A 12095-nucleotide genomic window follows, 5' to 3' on the forward strand; every position below is an offset into this window, starting at 1 on the left:
CTATTATAGCTACCACTATTCCTCAAATAACAAAGAGGTAAAGTATGCTTCTTCAATAAGAATACACGAGGTAGCATTGCGTTGACTGACTAGAATTGGCAACCATAATTTACTGTTTCATGAAAGAGTTATGTTCTTGAAAATAAATTTGTATGGTTTTCCGTCGATATTTCATAACTTGCATCCCTTTGACTAGCTTCCCCCCTAAATTTTGATGATTTAATCTTTATTTATTTATTTAATAAAATAAACTATGTACACTGATCTGGCATTTATTAATTCTTCTATAATATGAAAATTTAAAATATTTTGATTTTGTTTTGAAAAATAATCTTGTATGAATTTTTCTTAATATAATAATAATGCAAAAAAAAATTTTGAAAAATAAGCAACAAGAACATATAATTAAAAAATTAAAATTACAAAATTTATTATTTAAACTCAATCTAATTAAAAGCATTTAAACTCCGCGTAACAGAGTGGCTTAAATCACGGTTTGAATGTATTAATGATTAGAATTAAGAAATAAAAACTTTGTTTTAATGCATAATTCTTTCTCAATGTCGTTTTTTATTGTTGTATTCTGTTGTTTTATTTGAGATTGATATTTCCTTGAATTATATTGTTTCTTTACTTTAAATTCCACAGGTAATCCATTGAGATGCGATTGTAGAATAAAGTGGATACTCCTTCATCGTTTTCCGGAGGGCAAATTTTTCGGAAAATGCGTGGAACCAATTGAATTGAAGGGAAGACATTTGGGATCTTTAGAGCACTTAGAACTTTTGTGCTTCTGAAAAAATGGCTCTAAATTCAAAGTATCTTTTTTGAATCTAATTATATTTTCCAAGAGAATAAAAGGTTGATAGATATTCTTTTATTTTGCTTTTCACTGACATTACCGAGAAAATGTGGAATCTATATATTTTTCATAACACATTTGTGCACTGCCATCAACCCGTTGACATTTTAACACGAAAAGCGTTAGCAACAAAAACCAATCAGATATTATTTACGGCTAATTAACACGACTGTCAGCTATCACTATTAATGTTTTGTGCTGTCCGTAGTATAACATAAGATTTCATACTTCATAATGGTGTGGATTTCCGACCCTTTCATTTATTACGATATTTATTTCTAAGAAGTATTTAATATTTTTAGAGCTCGCAAATTTTTTTTTAAATAAACGAAATGTGTAACGTTCTAAAAATGAAGAGTTTAAATATTAGCATTTTCCTTCACGTTTCGTAAAAGAGGAAAAATAATAATTATTTTCAGCTGCTAGAATACAGGGAAAAAACAGCGATAATTATATTAGGGAAGTGAAAAATTATTTTGTCGCTTTACATATCTGAAAAAGTGCGATTACAATGCTATTCACTAAGATCCAACGTAAATGTAAACAATAGGCTCTTTGAAATAATAAACACAAAAGCATCAAAAATTAAATATAAACCTGAAGTATAAGAATTAAAATGACTGAAGTTTCAAATTGCACTAAATAAACACCAAATAATGCTCAGCGAAATGTCCGTAGGCACTAAACTAAGGAAGCTACAAGTGGGAAAACAGCATGTCCTTCTACTTTGAAACTAGGAGAGACTGATGGTGAATGGTATACCTACAAGTGACGTAGTGTGGGTACCTCGATCCTGCTTGGCTGTTGAAACGTGGTATTTGTTTACGTTAGCAACTTCATTCTATTTCGAGTAAGCCAAGCCCGTCAAGTGTCAAATCTCATTAGTGACACATACCATATTCTTGCAGAAGTATTTAAATTCTTTCACTTTATATTTCTTACTTAATACAAAGACCGCCACATAGAACAAAAAGAAAATAACTATGCATCGAGGTTGCCAGGTACACAAAACAAAAATATATCAATCGCGGTTGCAGTAAAATACATAAACACATAATAAATCTAAGTTGAGTAAGTAAAAGTCGCAGACGAGAAAGAATTAGACTTCACTCGATGCGCGATATGGCATTGTATTTATTTAACTTTAATTCAATAAACATTTTAGCTTATGCGAAGAAACTTAGATCAACTTAAACACGCCATTACAAACGATCAGCTGACGGCAAAGGTCATGTATGTGGGTATATGTGATCTTCTTCTTAAAGTGCAAGTATCCAGTATTTTTCTTTTAATAAGACAAGGTGCAAAGCAATTTTCAATGCTAAATTATAGAAGACATCAGAAGAAATCAGATTCAAATTAAACTCTGCGAATTCACTAAGGAGCGCAGTGAATTTTAAGTTAATTTCTAATAATATATTGTTAAAATTGACAATATAATTAACTATAGAGTTCACCCTTGATATTTATTAAGTTAAATTGATTTATGAACTTCCTGAAGCAAATTATTGTCTGCTTTTACTTCAAAATTCGTTCTACCTTGATATCTTATCTTAATATTAAATCTTTTCTTAATATTAATTTAAAAATTTAGCGTTAATAACCTAAGGCAACATAATTTTCACGAAAATTGATTGGATTAAGCATACCTGCCAACTCTCCCGCATTTTGCGGGAGATTTTATTTTCATATTTAAAGTGGTAGTAAATATATACTATTTTTTTTTATAAATTTAATTTTTAAATGATTTTGATGACCACTATTCTTACAAAAATTAAGCTTATATATTAATATGCGTTACTATCATGGTTGTCAACTTAATTTTTTTCAAATACAACGCATTTGTTTTCTTAAAATTGAAGTTTTAATTCCATTTTAATACCACTGGGAAAAATGATAATGGAAGGGATTAAAAGTTGGCAGGTCTGGATTAAGTATGGAAGCTGAAAAGAAATATGTTATGGGGCAACAGGCTAAGACAGATTGTTTATGATAGAAAAATTCCAGTCGTATATTATTTGATGTATGCACATTGATCATTTTTTTAAAGTTTTTTTTCTTTTTTTAAAAAAGCAAACATCATTCTGTTAAAAAAATGTATAATTATTATAAATTTATGTAAGCACATTTTGCAAGCTTTTTAATCTTATCAAAATACACAACTATCTAATTTTGAAAAGCAATTCGCGTAATCAAAAAAAAAAAAAAAATAAATAAATAAAAAATAAAACAAATAAAGTGAGGAAAATAAAGTGCGTGAGACAATGAGAAGAATTTAAAGTGAAGCAAATGTACTCATTAACGGTATGTGTAAACAAACTTATGCCTTTATAACAATTAAGAGAAAATTATAGTTATTTATAAAAATTTCACCGCATATGTTAAAATGTTTTATCTGGTAAAATTTAATCTCTTTTTCATTGTTCCCGTATTATTACTTTTGACATGAACTCAAGAACAAGCATATAAATTAAAGATCCAGAAAGAAATTAACCTTTTTGCAATAATCGGTCAGTATTTAAAAGAAAACATAGATCAAGAATTTTCTGAAAAAGTCCTTAATATAACACTAGTTTTCGAATAAATACGAATTTTGGAAAAAAAGCAACAACTTATTTTTTATTATGTGAATAAAAATTATCATTTTAGCCTATCTTTTATCCTATTTCAACGCTTTAATTGCTTGGCAGCGGTCCATTAAACTACAAGTTTAACAGATAATGGTTATCAAACGAATAATAGTCAATCGTTATTTTTTTTATTTCATACTACTCCTATTGCATTATTTTACAAACTTTCCTGCAATTTTTGCGCAGAAAATCAGTATGAAATTTAAAGATAAACACCCAAAACAATGGCAGAGCCCCCTTGCCGTTTGGCTAATCGTAGGAGATTTTAAGGTTTTCTAATCTATGTAACGCAAATACAAGTTAGTTCCTTTCAAAAGTTCCCTACGAAGGCAAATTTCTCTCAATACTTGATCCAGGATGTCTCTTGTCTTCTGAGTTGGGCTCAAAATTACAAGGATATGGAGTTAAACATTGGTAGTTGTAAACTGAAAATTCGGTCGGCTGTTCAACGACGGTTAAAAAAATACAATAAAATATTTTATAGAAGCTATGATAGAGCGTTCGCCTTCCAATGAGGTGAACTGGGTTCGAATACCATCGATGGCTGGTTGATACGAATTCCGAACTTGGTTTCACCGTCCACCGTGCTGACACTAAATATCCAGAGTGATAGATGGATCATAAGTTGGAGTCCCTTGGACGTGAGGTTAATCGTAAGACATTTTCGTGGTTTTGCACTCCATGCAACAGAAATGCGGGTGAGTTTCTTCAAAAAGTCCTTCACGAAGGCAAATTTCTCCCAATGCTTGATCCAGGAGAGCCCTTTCCTTTAAGGGAACTTGGAAGACTTAGTGACTCCGACAGATTTAACGCGCACCAGTCACCATTGAATACACGGAGATAGTTCGACCAGTGGGATTCAAACTCACGATCTCACAAACACGAGCCTGTCAACGTCTTACCAACTAGGCTTTCCCGGCCCTAAAACTGGCCTTCTGAAAAGAATGCTCGATGGCTCAGGGGATAGAGTGTTCAATGAGGTGTGTAAGTTCCTTTGTCTTCTGTATCGGGTTTAAAATTACAAAGCTACGGAGTTGAACATTGATAGTCGCAAACTCAGAATTGGGTCTGCTGTATAGCACAGATCATAAAATATCTTAGAGTGGGAATGGTAATTTCACCTTTATTTTATCTTATATTATTATAACTAACTAAATCTTGTTATTATTACAAATAATAATATTTGATATTATTAATTATACTCTCTCATTCATTAAAATAAAAATAATTGAGCGACTTTTGAACACGAGATGAAATAATTTCAATTTTCATCACTTTATCATACATTATATGCATACATTGAATATCTTTCCAAAGACGAATATTTAATGACAGAGGTTCCGGGAGGCGATTTAAATTTCGAAAGGGTGCCACAAGTTTTTATATTATTTAATGTTAAATACATGAGTAAAATCGCAAGAAATAGTTCCAAATTTCTTTATTATTTTGCTTGAAGATATTTTATTGCTTACTCGATTATTATATACTTCACTTTCAATCCGGTAGTCAGATTATCTGTTGTATCTTATTATCTGTTCTTAAAATTGAGATAAAATGGACCATATGTCTAGGTTTCAGTTTATCGCATAGACATTCAAGTTTAAAGTCAGTCATGTCTGTTTTCAACAGTGTTATTTTAATTTTATGTTTCTCCGTGCAATGCATTCAAATGAAACAAGCAGCCTCATTCTGCGCAAGAACCATCAACACATTATACGGTTACGAAATAGAATGCTCAGGAATTGATAATCCCGATAATCTAAGAAAAGCTTTTTATAAGTCTAATGAAGGTAACTCGCTCACAGGATCTGAAACGGTGACTATATCGGATTCTGACTTTTCGTACATTCCTCATGATTTGTTCCAAGATTTTAAGATAGATACGATAATAATAAAGAGTACTACTCTTTCCTCTCTTAGTGATACGGACACAGCTTTTGATGGATTAGAGAAAGATTTAAGAGTTATCGAAATACGTGATTCCTTTCTTTTTAAGGACTTAGATTGGTGTCAGTTGAGAAATTTGAAAAGAGTGTTCCATATTCAATTAAATAACATTGGATTGGAGTATATTGATAGTGACGTGAGTTGTGCTTCCTATGTGGAATTTTTATACCTAGGAAGCAACAGAATTTCGTACATTAGTGATCAGGCATTCGCATCATTTGCTCAACTTTGGAAAGTAGATTTACAAGAAAACAAGATTTCAGAGATGAAGAGAGGCATGCTTCCGAATCCAGCAAAGAAACTTTATATGATTAATTTAAGGTAATACATTTTTATTGATTAAAAATTTGTTGTATTAATTTGAAATTACTTGAATTAATTCATAATGAATTTAATTAATTAAAAATGAATTGAATCACACAATAATTAATTGAATTAATTTAATTAATTAATAATTTATTAAATTAATTAATAATTTATTAAATTAATTAATAATTTATTAAATTAATTAATAATTTATTAAATTAATTAATAATTTATTAAATTAATTAATAATATATAAAATGTAATAATTTATGGAATCAACGATTAATTGAATTAATAATTAATTCAATTAATTGGTAATCAAATTATTTAATAATTTAATTTATTAATAATTAATTAAATAAAGATATACTTAATTAAATTGATTAATAATTAATCAAATTAACAGCAATAAGAAACGATTTTAGACCATTTTCTTTTAATGACATTGTATACAGATATACGAATAACAAGTATGATTGAATTCGTCTTAAATCTTGTTGCATTTTTAATTAAATGTTATGTTTTAGGTGCATGTACTATTATTATTTAAAAAAAATAATGTAAGTTTCATAAAATGTCCAGTTCCTATTCATTTTCCTTGTATTGCAAAATAAAAGAAAGAAGTGTATGGTAAAAATGGTGTATATCGTCGAAGTACAAGAATCTCAAAATTAATAGTAATAAATAAATTAAAAATTCTACCCAGAGACAAACTGTTAAGTACCCTCCACTTAGTAAAGGGCGAAAAGTCACCCCAAAACGCGCGTTTCGTTACTTTGAAATGAAAGAGACTAAAACATGTCAATAAGACAAATAATTCAGAATTTGCAAAGATTTTCATGACGGAGACTTGCAATTATTTACATTTTTAAATTTTCTTTCTTAGTAGCTCTCTAGTTAAAAAAAATTTTGTAGTTGATCTCTAGTAAAAAAAAAATGGTGCATTAGCTCTTAAGTAAAAAATTGTTGCCGTAGCTCTCTAGTAAAAAATTTTGTAGTATCTCTCTAGTAAAAACATTGTTGTAGTAGCTCTCTAGTAGAAAAATTATTGTGGCAGCTCTCTAGTAAAAAAATTGTTGTAGTAGGTATCTAGTAATAAAATTTTTTGTAATAGCTCTGTAGTAAAAAAAAAGTCAATTATCGATATCTGTCTAATTTTTTCATGGATTTCCTTCATAATTTATTTGTGTGGCTTTTATACTTATTTCAATTAATCATCGCACTATAAAGTTAATTTCAAAAATGGTCGAAGCCCAAACATCCACCAAAAAAATTTCTACCTTGAAGTAGCTTTTTATTCTCTTCTTAGTAAATGGTAAGAAGTTGCAGGATTCACTAGCCTTAGGTGCGAGGGTTTTTACACCAAGTAAATTTTCTTAAAAAAATTTTTCTTACTTTGAAAATTAAAAATTAATTTGTTTTCGTGTTTTTAGTTCCAATCAAATCTCTTCTCTCCCAAAGGACTTTTTCACAAACATGCCAAAGTTGGAAAAGATTAATTTGAGTGAAAATAACTTCCATATACTTGACGAGACTCTATATGCTCCTGTCTGGAAACAAGTTATTTCACTTTCGTTATCAGGTAAAAACATTTTTGTTTCCTTTCTCACAAAACACTAGACACAAAATTCTTTTTTTCAAAACCAATACTGTTAAATGCATTGTAAGAATTACATATTTAACTTTTACTGTAATAAAAAATAAAAATATGTATGGTTAACATTAACGTCATTTTTTTCATTTATATAAAACAACTACTATTCAGTTTCTGTGTGCACTGTCATTAAAGTAAAAAAAAATTTTTTTTTTTGAATATTTGCAAAATTTTTCTGGTTTAAAGTTTCACACAATATTTTAGAATGCAAGCTCATCTCGTGACTTACTGAATACTTGTTCGTCATTCGGAGTAAAAAAGTAGATAATTAATAAATCGGTATTAGTTAACATCACGCGAATAATGCGCAAAACTGAATGTCATACGACCCCCTAATTAAAATAATATCTATATTTTTTATGATTATCTTCCCTAGCCAGTGACTTTACATTATTCAATTAAGCAAAAATTCGACATATCAAAACAGAGATCAACTGTACTCAGTATCAATCAGCATCTAAAAGTGATGCTACTGAGCACCGCCACTGTATCAACATTGATAGAAGTTGCCACAATCAAGTAATTTTGCTCTTTACTATGTAACTTTCCTTTTTAAAATTTAATTTCTGTTGATATAAAGTTAAATAAATTTATAGAGACACTCTTTAAAAGTGCAGCTATAAAAAATATAGCTTCGTGGAAACTTATAAGCTATTATTTCGGTGACGTCACTTCACGCTGATTTTGACCAGGTTTACCTGACGTAATCAATTGGGTACCTGCAAGTGACGTTACGCGTGGGTGTTTAACCTAATTGGCTGCGGAATCGGGGCATTTACTTATGCATTATGATTCAGCAGTTAATTAGGATCGTTATCCACGTGTGAAATCCTTGCTTGCAGGCTTTGAAGGGGTGGGCTGTCACCCGGACAGCCAGGTTATAAGGGAGCCAAGCGAGACACGGATTTAATGTTCTCTAAATTATTGATTTCCTCCTTTTTCAAAATATTGTTTGATTGCACCGTGGTGGCTCAGGGGATAGAGCGTTCGCCTTCCAATGAGGTGTACTGGGTTCGAATCACAGTAATGGCTGTTCCATACGAATTCTGCACCCGCCTCTTACCGACCACCCTGCTGATGCAAAATATACTCAGTGGTAGATGGATCATGGGCTACAGTCCCTTTGCCGTCTGGCTTACCGTGGGAGGTTTTCGTGGTCCTCTCCATGTAATGCAAATGCGGGTTTGTTCCATCAAAAAGTCCTTCTCAAAGTCAAATTTCTCCGAATACTTGATCCAGGAGTTCCCTAGTCTTTTGGAATTGTTTCAAAATTATAAGGCTACGGAGTTAAACATTAGTAGTCGTAAGTCCTAAATACGGTTCACAGACGGTTATAAAATAAAATATTGTTTGGTTGAAAAAGATATTGATTGGTTTTTATTTTTTAATTATTCATTCACAAATTAACTTTCTTACGGTTAAAAATTTTCTAAGCGAAAGTTAAATTTAAGCTTTGCGCAAATATTCCCAAAGAGGTAATGCATGGCAAAAACAGAGATGGGACTAGACCTTACTACTTTGTTCTTTCGGTACTTATCTGTTTTAATGGCTATAAAAAACTCAATATCTCAATGATTACATTAATCAGCCGATCTAATTACAATAATAATCCGAATCCATCGAAAATAAGATATCTTTATTCAGAGAAAAGTACGTTTTTGTGTCTGATTTTGTTGCTTAAAATATTGTCTGAACTAAATAATTAGCATATTTGAGATCACCTCTTTGAGCCATTGAGATAGAGTCTTAGAAAGGGAAAATTTGATCATTAGACTTAAAGTTATTGAGTGTGGTACGTTTTATTTTTGATACATTGTACATAAGAAGTACTTAATACTACACCTGTTGTCTACTATACAAACAGTACCCATTTCTATAAATAACTTAGCATCACTGAGGTCAATGACTATTTGGCAATTTATTTACAGCTCCTCAAAGTGTATAATCAATTGTTTATAGACAGAAGATAATGTTTTCTTTTACTTTATTGTTGCTTTTATTTTTAATTCTGCAGGCAATCCGTTGAGATGTGATTGCAGGATGAAGTGGTTGCTCAATCAAAAATTTCCATTTTCTACCACTGGAACGTGTGTGGAGCCTATTGAACTGAACGGAAGAGATATAATATCTTTAAATAGGTTAGAACTTTGGTGTATCTAGAAAAAAAAGGTCAAGTAGTAAATTATACACTTGAAATCCCTTTAGAACAATGTACAAATAGCTCAATAAAAGCATTCCAACTATTTCTGAATCTTGTATATTTGTAATAATATAATAGTCAAAATAGAGAGTCAAATAAATTTTACCACATTAGAAATTATGTAATTCTGTCATTACTAAAATATTATTATTTTATAATTGGGTACTTCAAGAAGAGGAAGATCAAAAATACCTACACTAGTGTCCAATGACGTCAGGGCCAGCTGATAATTTATAAGAAAAATGGTGCGTTCAAGTTGTGCTAAGTTTCTCCATGCAAGTAAGAATGTTAATTAATGTGAAGTAAATTAAATACAGCACCGCATCAAACATTAAATTTGTTGAAATGCATTTCTTTCTCGTTTACGTCTTTTACTTAACTTACATTTATTATTTGTTCACATATTTTACTGTAACCGTGATATATTTTTATTTCGTGTGCTTCGATGCATAATTAGTTTTGTTATGTCCTACATGGCTTTCTGTTAAGTAAGAAATATATAGAGAAGGAATTTAAATCTTAGTGAAATAATAGAGAATGTGTCACTTAAGAGAATTGATATTTGACAGGCTTAGCTTACGGAAAGCTTTAGCTTTAATGGAAAGAGCAGTTGCGAATGTAAACAAATACCACGTTTCAACTACCAATCAAAATCGAGAACTCCTCCCTACGTCACCTTCAGGTTGTATTTTCTCACGCAAAATTATGTTTTTTTAAAATGATGCAAAAAATTGTATATCTTACTATTCAAAAAAAGTTTTACCAATAATATATAAAATTATAAAAAGTAATAAATATTTAATAAAAAGTATTTTTTACATGGAAGTATCTTAGAATAAATGTATTTCATAATTGTGTGGAAAATCTTTTTAATTCACCTAAAAAGTACTCAAGATATTATAGCGAAATAAGCAAAAAATTACATTGAGGGGTCAAAATTTTTGAGCGTCCTCGTGACCAAACTATTGGGATCATATTTTCCAGATTGGGGCTACCCCCAATATTTTAATGGTCAAAAATTTGAATTCAAAAATTCATGGGCGAAAATCAAAAACCCCAAGAAAGATATGTTCAATTAGAGAACTTGCATTTTCGTGCCTGATTTTGTAACTCATTATATCATCCGCACTTACTAATTATGTTATTTGAGTTCATCTCCTTTAAACCGTTAAAAATTAGTCCTAGAACGTGAAAATTCGATTATTAGATCAAAAGTTATTCAGGGTGGTCCATTTTTTGGAGCACTGTATATTGGGTAAAACTTAGTAAAAATTATTGATTACAAAATGACTCATATTTATAAACTTGTACTTATACATGGAGTTTAATTTTTTCTGCGAACGTTGTAATTATTCCCTTAAAATATATGTACTGGAAAGCATTCAATACGCTTAATTTTGTGCCCTCACTTTCCACGTCCAAATACTTTCCTTATGATTCGATTAAGATCTATTAGAGAACATAAATAATTTTGTTTAATAACGCTTTTTAAAAAAAGCCATTTTAAAATAAAGGTATATTAATATATTAAATTTAAAACGTATCTTAATATTTTAACTTATCAAGCAAGCTGGTATATTAAACACAATTATGCATTAAGCTGATCTCTAATTTTCAAGTAATTCAACGGATTTCTTTTTTCTGTAATTTATTGAAATATATAAATGTAATTTGCACCACAAAATAAATATTGAGGAGCTCAGTGGAAGAAGTAGGTAAGTGAGTTTGATTAGATAAGCTTAGAAGTTTATATACTGAGAAAAAATGCATGTTTAAAACCACCAGAATGTAATAAAGTAAACATTTGCTTGGCTCTATGGGAACATCAAAAATGTCAATAATTTTTACCAAAACACTTTGGTATTGATTTTGTTAAAATTAACAATGAACAATGGTTTTATAATTTGGAATAAAATTTAGAGTTTTATCATTATCAATTTTAAGCTTTAGGGAATCGGCAAAAAAACCCCATTTAATCGGTTAAACTTACTTTTCAGTATTGTATTTTTACCATATGTTTGGTAAAACTATATTTTTATAAAAACAGAATTTCTTATAAACCGTTACCATATGAGTGGAAATATTACCAAATAAATAATTTAAATACCGAATATTTTGGTTTAATTTACCATAAATGTCATTACCGTACTGTAATTTTACAATAATTGTTTCTCTATGTACGTTCATTGTTTTCGTTACTTAATTCAATCTTTATTTATTTAGTATATTTATATAAACTCATAAAATTTTTGTTTGTAAATGTATTTGTTCCTAGCGCTTTCTCAACAGAGGATATGATGATCAATAGCATATTATAAAATTATATTGAATTTAATTAATTTTTATAAATTAATTTAAATTTAATTACTTTTAATTTTTCAATATATAGAATTTAATTAATTTTCATTAATTTTGACTAGATGAATTTCTAAAATCATGTTTTGCTCAATTGAATAGCGTAAAACCATCAGAAAAAAGGAACAAATATTTAAAAAT

The 12095-nt window shown here is 29.6% G+C and overlaps 2 protein-coding genes across 3 annotated transcripts in view; both read left to right on the forward strand.

Moving 5' to 3' along the window:
• Nucleotides 1–12095, forward strand: part of LOC107439100 (uncharacterized) — a 29214-nt gene that overhangs the window by 5090 nt on the left and 12029 nt on the right. The window contains exon 3 of one of the 2 annotated variants that reach the window (XM_087149900.1): nucleotides 649–880. The exons of the other annotated variant lie outside the window; for it this stretch is intronic. Coding sequence (XP_087006026.1) covers nucleotides 649–797 — 149 coding nt within the window. The 3' untranslated portion in view covers nucleotides 798–880. Of the gene's footprint in view, nucleotides 1–648; nucleotides 881–12095 lie in introns of those variants that run through there. 2 annotated transcript variants of the gene reach the window in all.
• Nucleotides 4993–9642, forward strand: LOC139425539 (uncharacterized). Its single transcript, XM_071180658.2, has 3 exons — nucleotides 4993–5760; nucleotides 7179–7327; nucleotides 9414–9642. The coding sequence occupies exons 1-3, from the start codon at nucleotides 5105–5107 to the stop codon at nucleotides 9557–9559; spliced, it is 951 nt and encodes a 316-aa protein (XP_071036759.2). The 5' UTR covers nucleotides 4993–5104; the 3' UTR covers nucleotides 9560–9642.

The sequence above is a fragment of the Parasteatoda tepidariorum genome, chromosome 8, assembly GCF_982258835.1.
Source record: "Parasteatoda tepidariorum strain Cologne lab strain chromosome 8, Ptep-v5.0, whole genome shotgun sequence".
Lineage (NCBI taxonomy): Eukaryota > Metazoa > Arthropoda > Arachnida > Araneae > Theridiidae > Parasteatoda > Parasteatoda tepidariorum.

Coding starts and splice junctions, on each gene's coding strand:
- LOC139425539 (XM_071180658.2), top strand. CDS start 5,105: ATGTCTGTTTTCAACAGTGTTATTTTAATTTTATGTTTCTCCGTGCAA. Junction 5,761..7,178: donor CTTTATATGATTAATTTAAG/GTAATACATTTT, acceptor TCGTGTTTTTAG/TTCCAATCAAATCTCTTCTC. Junction 7,328..9,413: donor TATTTCACTTTCGTTATCAG/GTAAAAACATTT, acceptor TTAATTCTGCAG/GCAATCCGTTGAGATGTGAT.